This window comes from Ambystoma mexicanum, chromosome 2q (assembly GCF_040938575.1).
Source record: "Ambystoma mexicanum isolate Mex_15411 chromosome 2q, UKY_AmexF1_1, whole genome shotgun sequence".
Classification (NCBI taxonomy): Eukaryota; Metazoa; Chordata; class Amphibia; order Caudata; family Ambystomatidae; genus Ambystoma; species Ambystoma mexicanum.
The window spans coordinates 231,220,329-231,230,984 of NC_090924.1; the positions used below are offsets into that span (position 1 = coordinate 231,220,329).

At 41.0% G+C, this 10,656-nt stretch overlaps 1 protein-coding gene across 3 annotated transcripts in view; it reads left to right on the forward strand.

The window, feature by feature from the left end:
* Positions 1–7,135, forward strand: part of IL4R (interleukin 4 receptor) — a 318,820-nt gene extending 311,685 nt beyond the window's left edge. For all 3 annotated transcript variants that reach the window (XM_069647185.1, XM_069647187.1, XM_069647186.1), the window contains 2 exons: positions 1,990–2,063; positions 2,161–7,135. In XM_069647185.1, coding sequence (XP_069503286.1) covers positions 1,990–2,063; positions 2,161–3,313 — 1,227 coding nt within the window. In that variant the 3' untranslated portion in view covers positions 3,314–7,135. The remainder of the gene's footprint in view (positions 1–1,989; positions 2,064–2,160) is intronic.
* The last annotated feature ends 3,521 nt before the right edge of the window (positions 7,136–10,656 follow it).

The following is a 10,656-nucleotide window of genomic DNA, read 5'->3' on the forward strand; positions in this document are numbered from 1 at the left end:
ATGGTGAGCCACATTGCATGTGCAGACCAATCTCATGCCTCTGCACGTAACTGCTCTCACCTGCCCTCCCCCGGCAGTGAATGTCCAACTGCTCAAAGATAGTCGGCTCTCACAGACTCCAGTACCAATGGACCACTGCGTTCCCACATCAACTAGCACTTCACCCTTACTGTTACATATAAAGTAAAACCATGCAATTATTGTGCATTAACTGCTGTGGTATTTAATTATGTAATTGTTTATGAGAAAAATAATATAAAACTCCTAAGTAATTTACCTATAATTTTATTTAATAATCAGAAGGAAAACTCACTCCCACCCAGCACTAGAGATGAGAGGTGTATCGGCCACTTTTACCCTCTAGAAATAGGCAAATACTCCCAACAAAAGAAAATAGAGAGTGAAAATATTTCCACCAAAATATGGGAAACAGACCCATAGGACTTTGCTCCTGCCTTCACCCACACAGCTCCATGGATAAGTTTGGACCAGTAGTGCACATAGTACCACAGGAAGAAACTACTATTATTAGTGCCTGATTGGAAGAAGTAAACCTGTATCTTTTAATGTGTATGAATAACTAGGTTCAAAGGAATAATTATTACAAAAACATTTCCATTTTCCAGGTAAAACTTGTTTAGTCATGTATCAAATACTTCTATTGGGAACTGGACTTACATGTGTACTCCCTAAAAATCATTTCACTCCTAACTTTAACAAATAGGGAGAAAAATACTCCCACATCAAAATCTTATCTGGAGCACTGCGCCCACCTTTATTTCTATGATTTGATCTGATTTTCATGAGAACACTCTATCCCGCCTTTATCTTAAACCTACATCAATGTTATAGATTTAATTATTAAATTTTTTTAAATTTGGAGCTCTCATTTTTCAATGTTTTCTCTTACAATAAGTGAATAGTGTTTCCAAACTTATTAGGGCATTGTATTTTTCTGGCAAATAAAATAATATTTGTGCTAGGCAAGGTTTCAGCCAAAATCTTCCCCTATAAAATCCACTAATACCGTACAATAGCCAGTTATTTTAAGAAAATCAACAGGATTATCGGCAGGGGGGATTTTGAATCGATTCCAGTTTCAGCGGAAGATAAGCAGCAAAAAAAACGAATTTGGGTAGCAGGAGAGCAGGCACAACGACCCTGCTGTTGTCTATTACAAAAATGATGTGGGGCTTTCAGGCCATTTAGAAGGAAGAATAAAGACACAGTGATATCAAGGGCCATGGCAAACTGGCCCCCGCAGCAATTTTACAGCAAGGTTGAAGAGGTAAATAACGTATGTAATGTTCTTGAAGTTGTCATGATGAAATTGTACTTGAAAAGTAAGGTCAATGCATAGAGTGCGGCTTTCACACAAGTGTTGTATAAAATCTTTCTGGGGAAGTTCCTTTACTCAGTCTCGACAGGTCTAAACCAATAGCTAAGCATTAAAAGAGAAAAAAAGGTTTTAAGGGATATCGAACTGTCGATAAACATGACGACCAACAAACCTGGAAGTTGGGGGTGGGAAAGTTGCCAAACTCTCCAGATTTAACCTGCACAGCATCAGATGCAAACTCACTGCACAGTGTTCTGCAAGTACTCTGCGATCGTGACAGAAGGGATCTCAAACCGTTTCCTTCTGGACAACAAAATACATGCAGGCCTGTTCTGTTTGTGGTTCACCCACTTTTTGCATGCAATTTATTTTTCTATTCTTCACGTCCAACCTGAGATTAATAAAATGCAGCTATTAATTTATGGCCTAAACTATGATGTCGACAAGCATTTAAGACTGAGTGACAGAATGAAAAAAGATTGCAACCTCAAGGGCTTGATTTACAAAGCGTTTTTGAATGGGGTTTTCCCAAAGGAAAACGCTTTTGTAAATCAGGCCCCATTTGTGCCTTTTTGTGACACTATCTTAAAATGTGTATGCTTAAAAAAGTTCGTTATTGTCAGTGTTCTAAAATATCTCATCTCTTCTAGGTTTCAGACGAAGCACATGTGTATGGTGCCCCGCCTTCTGGCAAGAACCAGTGGTCTCATGTCAAGATTACTTGGTAAGTATTTCAACTTTCAAAGCACTGTTTTTCAAGGTTGCACACACTGTCTCCCTAAGGCTGATTCTCACATTGTCCTTCTTGTTTCCTTAAATAGTTGGAGCTGGCTCGTTAGATTTAAATTTCCATCCACCTTGTTGGACCAAGACGCAGTACAAAGCCATGCCTCAAAAACTGCAGGAAACCAACCATCTGCTGGTGGCCCAAATGAAAAGTCCAAACCCATCTACTCAAAAAATCACAATGATACTAATAAATGTGATCGACCCATCTTGATACCAGAGTACACGCTTGTGGAGCCCTGCCAAATCCTCACTAAACAAAGCGCTATAGACAAAACTCCACATGATGAAGTGAATTCAGAAGAAGACAAAGAAGTCTTTGAGGGCAGAGATGACCTGTTTTTTAATCCTGCTATCAATGACTTGATTCTTGATCTGCTTGCAGTACCCATACGGCCATCGGAAAACCTGGTCATTGCAGTAGATGAGTATAAGCCATGTGATAACAATGGAAAGGAAAACACCCTTCTGTGCAAAAAAGACATGAATGGCCCAAGCGTTTTCTCCTTTTTTACTGAAGACAATCAACCCGTCAAGGATGAGGGAAGCTGTGGCAGCACATCACCCAAGCCAACGCTTTCATTGGAATCCTGTGAATATGGCTATCGTAGCTTTGAGAGTGAGGTTAGTCATTATGAGGAAAAGACACATTCAGGCTCCGATCATTCCAGCGGTTTTGCTCATAGTTCTGAAATGCAGGTTGATTTCTTGAGTGCCTTTGAGAATTCACAAACTGAATCCACAAATGAGATTGGAAATAGTCTAACAGGAGAAGATATGGGTGCATCCAGATTGGATTTTGACTCGCAGTATCGCAGCTTCACCAGTGCCGTAAGCGAAAGTCAGCTTGAAGGAAATGGTAGATTTCTTTGCCCGCCATCACCGGTATCTTTGAATCTATTTGATGTCAAATGTCCACTTATATACAATACATCACAGTTGCACGGTTCAAGTCAGCAATTTTACAACAATGAGAAACAACCTGCCTGCCAAAATGTCTCCTCTCAAAATTTCATTCCTGATGTTTTTGCTTCACATGAGGATGAAGGGGATTTGTTTTTCACGCCACATACAGAACTATTTGCGAACATCTTATCGCATGATATGCCCAGAAAAACATCACCAACTGAATTCACTTCTTTCATTGACCCAGCTGGTTACCAAAGCTTTGAGAATGCAATAAAATAAGAACAGATGCTTGCGTTTGTGGGCTGGTGGTGACCTCTTTTCAATGAGTAGTTCACTGTCTGACCTCTCCCTAGGAAAGAAAAAGAGGCTGCACCGTTCAAGAGCCTATTTGGCAACTTTGATATTCAAGCCAAAAAATCTGATGGTTATGTTTTGCCAACAAATTTAATACAGGGGGGTGTATTTGTCAGCGTCAACACAAGATAAATCAGTGATCCCAGGAGTCAGGAACCAGGGAAGAAATGGTTCATGATATTTGTCACAGTCAGGTCCACTTCACCTCTAATAGAATACCCTTAACAAGCAGAGCACGATGGACATGAGAGACCAAAAAAAAGAATTGTGCTTAGTGATCTGTGGTGGTCTGAGTAATGGGCCTCTTGATACAGCTCCGAATACAAAAAATATGATGCCTACAAAAATAATTGATCTTAACTGGGATTTGGTGAAAAATGCTTTGCCATCGAACACAGAAGATCAGTAAAAAACAGAGGAGATGCAATTGAAAATGACCAAATATTTGGAGAGAGAATTACTTGGGAAAGCACTTTTAAACAGTCTTATTAACGAAGCAGACACTGCCCTTTCCCGAAGCGCTGCAATTGTCACATTACTTCCCACAGAAACCTCCATTATTGACAGCAGGCCAGAACAGCGCAAAATGTATCCAGCCCACAGAAGGCAATTTCCTTTGGAAGTAGGTTTGCCCTGCAGCTTTGCAATATGACAATGCAACATATTTTGTGCACTCTAAGAATCCAGTTCGGCTTTTCCTGAAAGAATATCACACAATCAACACCCGAAAAATATGATATGATATGATGTCTTATTTGTATCAGGCTCGTACACAAGTGTTTCAGAGTGCGACGAGGCAACAAGGGAGGGGAACAAAGGAGGACAAAACAATGATCTTACTGGGCCCATTGACATTGAGAATGTGCAAGTGCAGGGGGGAGGGAAGGGGGAAAGTGCAAGGGAGAGGGGAGAAGTGGAAAGTGCTGAGCAGGGGATAAAAACAACAACTGGTAGTGTAGCCAGCAAGGTGGCAAGTGCAAGGTTTAAAGCGCAGACAATGGGTGTCTGATAAGTGCATGTAAGGGGACTGTAGGGTTAAAGATACAGACCCAAGTGCAGGGGTTGCCAGTAGGGAGTGAGGGTGTGTGGCTGAGTGGGCAGGGGCCTGGGTCCGAAATCAGAGGGTAACCAGGTGTGCCGAAGCAGACAGATGAACAGGGGAGAGGAAGAGCAAAGGCAGAAGCAAAGAGGAAGGTCTTGAGGTGCTTCCGGAACCAGAGATGGTTCTCCTCAAGTTTCAGAGTAACAGGGAGGCTGTTCCAGAGGGAGACCCCAGCCAAGGAAAGAGATCTACCCCCAACTCGTTGCTTGGAGAAGTGACTGACCCTGAGGGAGGTGGAGGAGCGAAGAGCTCCAGTGGGAAGGTAGTTATGGAGGGAGAGTTGAATTTGGTATTTTGGACCCAAGACCCAGAAAGCCTTATGGACAATGCAAAGGGTCTTGAATTTATTCCTTGCAGCCACTGGGAGCCAATGAAGAGATTTTAGAGCTGGAGAGATACGATCCCAGGGCTTGAGGCCAGGGATAAGTCTTGCAGTCCAGTTCTGAATGAGTTGCAGAGGGCAAAGAGTAAAAGCAGGCAGATTTAGGATGAGGCTGTTGCAGTAGTCCAACCTGGAGAGAAGCGAGGGACTTAATAAAAAAAAAAAACAGTGAAAGTGAACGAAGCTTTAGAGATTGAAGAACATTCATACATGTCAGTCACGACAACCGATAGTTGAGAGGCAGATCAAGAACTTGGGCATATACATTGACTAATTTGATATGCTTTAATAATGGTTATTCCCAAAGATAGATTTCTAGTTTTGGAAAGAAATAACATTAAATATTATTTTGCTCTCTTCATCCCTCATTTTGTCTTCCTGAAATGTAAGGTCTATTTTTTTATTTAAACAAATAAGTGATCGATTGATTTTGATAATTGTAGTGTGCCACTTGTCTGAAGAAGAGGTTAAGGGAGCAGAGTATCATCAATTACATTGTGAATAACAGGTGGATTGGCAAAGTCTTCTTAAATTTCAAATGTTCGTCCCTTTTCCATTCCAGTATGAAATTAATCTGGTCTTTCGAAGATGCACCATTGGAAAGAGTGCTTAAGTGTGATTAGTGGATCATCAGTTTCAATCATCATTTGATCTTAGAAATATGGTAGCTAGCATGGCAAGGTGCTTATTATTGCCCATGAGCAGAAATGGATATCCCAACTACCACATGATGCCCTTATTTGGATTTATAAATGGTTCCGTGTGATTTATAATGAATGCAATAATAACGATAACTTGTCATACTCATTTTAAATAATGAAAACATGTTGATTATTTTACTCTTTTTTAATTTGGGGGGTCCGCCTAACCCCCCTATATCCTTAGCTTTATTACCCCAACCTTCCCACCCTTTTTAATCCCTTACCCCACCCCCATATGTACTTTTAACCAAAAATGTTTGCGTTATATTTTTTGTTATTAAAGATATTTGTTATTTGCGTTGCGTTATAATCACTGTATATCTTTTATAAAGTTTAACAACATGGGTGAAATATGAAGCTAAAGTGTTGTGGTTCTTCCTAACTCATGCTGATTGCTGCTCTTAAAATGCATGCCATATTCAACCCGCATTTAAACTGTAGCTTAACAACACCATTACTAAGAAACATCAGAAGCGACACCTGCGATCCTCCAGTAATGTCTCTTAATATGCCACGCTTCAAACGAGTCAGAGCAGGAGGTGCAAGCTTCAGTTTCATAGTGCACGTCCTTTGGAATTCCTTGCCACCGACCATTAGAAATGAACCTTCCTATGCATAACTCAAGAAACTTCTAAAAACGTGGCTTTTCAATAAATACGACTAACTCTGCTTACTGCGCTGTTCCATTGCCATCGCGCCCAGATCGAAACTCCAAGCGCCTGCTTCCTCGCTGGCCTCTCACCACTGAACTTTGACCTTCTGCTTGCTTTCTCTTCTTCTTTGCCTGGTACAAACACTGTGATACCTACGGGTTTGGGCGTTACAACCATGTTATAAATAAATAAAGCATGAACATTCATGGTTACTATTTATTTGATTACTTTCTTTAATAACCAGGTGAAATATATTGAACTCATGATAAATTCCCTCAGGATTATTTTAAATATGCCTAGAAAAGTGCAAGTTCATTTAGGCATAGAAAGGTGTCTGGAGGATAATTAATACCTATTCCCAAAAGTCTTCTTCATACCCTAGAAGATGTGGTCTTATAACTTAATGGGCCCTCACAACAGTGATTTTGGCCTTGTTTTACTGCAAAGCTAGGTACCCGAAAACATGTTTTGAAATATATCATTAATGAAATAATGTAATTAATGAAACCCATGTCAAAAGAGCAGAATGCTGGCTCCTCCTATAAATCTATAATCTTATGACTAGAGGATGCCGGTGTGCAGATGTGCCTTCATGTCATGTCATGTTTACATGAGTTGAACAATGTGTTGGCTCAGGGAATAGGAGTATTGTGAATCTGATGAGGAAAAAAGATGATGTGCAGTGTCAGGGCGATGTATTTATTATTTATAGAGGAATGGTAAGGACACATTGTATTGCAAACATTCTAATGTTTTGTAAATTTGTAAAAATCCAGATAATTTGCTGATGATGATTGCTAATTGTTACATATAAGCACTTTTGGTTATTGCCACATTTTACTGTTTTTTCTTTTTGCATTTTGGGTTTTTCAAACTGAAACAAATAAATAATGTGCATTGAAAAACACACTTTGAGAATAGATTGTCCTCTTCTTCTGCTTGTTACACCAGCCTACTATGCGCCAACGAAAAAACTTGCCAACAGTATCCAAATTTATTTAGCAAAGTCCGATGAGAAATGTTCAACACCAACATGTGGAACAGTGCTTCCTTAGCTCAGACAAGTCTTATAAGTCTAGAGACATGTTGATGTTCTGGGGGGCCATCTTGTGTATCAATTGGGGACAAGTGATCTGTGCTGTCAGTATTCCTATGCATCTTATTGGCATTTGATAATGCTGGCTATCCCAGTTTCCTGTCCCGCCTAGAGTCTGCAGGGGGAGTTTTAGACATTGGTCACAAAGGGAACGCAAGAGGTGGCAATGGGCCCTTACACAGCACATCTGTCACTGGAGATGCCTTCTATAGCCCATTAGGTTTAATATCCATCACATTCATTTTCTGACCATTATCTCAAGTCAACGCCTATCCCGACGAAACATGGATGTATAAACCCTCAAAATGGGGTGAATATTCAACATGATGCTCCACTGAAATGTTTCTCTCAAATTGTGAAATGGATGCACAGTATTTAGCTTCAACTAGTTTCCTTATAAAATAAATGCTATTTTACACAGCTAATTAAAAGCCCAAACAAAAGAAGACTTAGTCTCGCCATCCCCTCTCTTAGGTTCTCGGGTGATAACAGGAAAGGCCAAAGGTCTGGCCATTTGAATCCATAAGGAGCTGTGCGTAAAGGTGTAAATGTGTTCCTTACATTGTTAACCACACGTGTATAATGTAAATAGTTATCACTTGCGGTCCAAAAGAAGAAAGCCAAGGGTGGTGGTAATATAACACTCATGCCACTGGTGGTCTTCATGCCAGTCGTACAAAGAATCTGAGTGTCCTGGTGCAAATAGTCCAAAATGACAAAGTATGTCTTAGAGGCAGTCACGGAAGAAGGAAAGTGCCTCTCTACTGAACAACACAATAGATTTTTCTTACTTCAGAAATGTGTCCACTTGACATGCGTTCTATGTTTTGCTTGTATCGAACGCCTCTTCACAACCCCAACAGGTCTCATCAGCGGGTAGTCGCGGTACCACTGCAACATTCTTTATATGTACAAACCTATAGAAATGTACAAACACTTCTCCACTCATTTCCTGTGGTGGACAAACAGTACATGTAACGGAATGATTTGAAGGATGTTATCATGGTTTTGATAGTTAATGGGATACAGGCCTGTAGGTTCTTGGGATTTATTTACAACTGTCTCTGTTGCTCTGGCCTATCTAAGAAACATTGTTAGAAGGGATTGAACAATAGTGTACCAAAGATCTCCTATCTAATAGGAATACTGGTCTCCATACAAGACCAGTCTTAGGGTCCTTGTCAGGAAATAAGTCCCAGCCTGGTCTCTGTGGCATACATGGAAGAGACTACCTTCCAACATGGCGCTCTCCTAGCGTTCAGTAATGTAATGAACACAATGGTCTAGTGGATATCCAAGATGGCGGCACGCCCTTTGCCACCCGAGTCATTCTACAGTTATGTATGAAGAAGCCGGGACAGTGAGCGTGACGCGAACCTACTCCTTAGTGACTGGCACTCCTGAGTGATTTAGAGATATTTGTCCCTTTGTTACTTGCTTCTTCTGTTCCTGTTACCCCCTTTTCTTCCCTGCTCCTTTTTTTTTTACATTCCTGCTTTTCCCAACTCTCAGCGTCTCCTCTGGGAATCACTTCTGCCTTTTACTTTGCTGCCTTTGGTTTTTGGTGAGCCTGTGTCAGTTCTTGTCCTCCTTTTGCCGCTCTCTACCATCATGGCTTTCCTGCAGCACCTTCCGCCACTTTTAATGCTGCTGTCCTCCTTTTGCTGCTCTATACATTAGCATCTTGTCGGCAGCTCCTTTCTGCCTTCTCCTCATTACGGCTTACCTGCAGTTCCATTTTTCCATCACCTGTACTGCTGGTCCAAACGTCTAATACTTTAGCCTCCTGCATTGACTGCAAGTTCTCTGTGACCCAGATTATCTTCTTCATCTCTCAAGCTACAGCTCAGGAGGTCGTGTACTCACAGGCTCAAGACATGAATCCATCACAGAGACAATGGGCCTGCCGGGGGCATTGTTTTGTGCACTTTAGGCAAAACGAAGAAGGCTGCTTTCTTCAGATACATTTTGCACAGAAAATGACCCTCTTCTGTACTAAGCCATTCCTCGTTCATTGAGTGACAGATTGATCTGTGTCACAACGTTTAACCCCATAAGCAACAACATCAAAAAAATTAACAACAAGAATTGCCACCTGGTGAAACAACCTGGGAGTTTATATAAAAAAAAACATGTTTGCATTTAAACACAACAGTAACCTTAGGCAGAAATTGGTCCACAATTATAGAGACATCAAAATAGAGAAGACGGTTCTGAATCAGTGTGGCCTGCCTCCTTTGACTGGACACCATAAATGTGGTAACTGTGCAGCATGTCCATACACAGAAACGAGACATCAGTTTTCCCACAAAACCATCAAATGGCAATTAAGACAGCACACGAATTGTCTCACTAAAAATGCGATGTAAACTGATCTATGTGGGGAAAACTACCAGACAAGTTCGGCAAAGGATTTCTGAACATAGATCATGTATCAGGAACAGAGTAGCAGACAAACCCCTGGTGGACCACTTTGTTAAGTGTGGACATACAGATAAAGACCTTAAATGGTTTGTATTACAGACCATAAAACCTCAAGCATGTGGTGGTGATTTAGCCACCCTCCTCCATAAAACTGAACAGAGATGGATTTATTCACTAGATACAGTACGGCATGGGCTTAACATTTCAGTGGAGTGGAATAAGCTGATAAGTATGCACTAATGGACATGCGCTGTACCTATGATATGTAAGACACTACGGTGACAACTATCCCGTCAACCAGTGCGAGATGTGGCTGTCCCAAGGCTGAGGGCCCCCATAAGGGTCTGGATTTAAACCATGATAGAACTGTATGCTCGAGATGAGACTGACGTAAGCAGATGTATGCCCTCAGAGTCAGAATCATTACACTCCTGTGACGATCGATGAGATGCTTTTCATGGTTTTTGGGCCAAGCGTTTTGGAGCAGGTGCATATGGATTAAACCAGGGTTCTGCCTTAGAGAGATGGAAAGTGGACAACAAAATATTATAGAATTGTGGTTGCCATCATCGCGGCGGACCGTCCAGCTGCTAGGATTATCAGCAACCATGAGAAAATGAGGCAACATAAGTACGAATATGTGATTACTACTTTTTCCCATTCGGTACCTGTGCTGGGGGAAAGCCCAGTGTATTTGAAAGATTCACAAAAGAAAGCAAATGAGCAAACTGTATCTGCAAGATATAGTGCATGATCTAGATGGTTGAACATTTAAGTGGACACGATTAAGAATGGGTGACTACAAATCCAAACTGCATTGGAGCGTGGTGCTATTTAGATGAAGCCCACAGTACTGAGAATATTGTCTCAATGATTTGTTCTGAGAACAATATATAGTTATGACAAGATT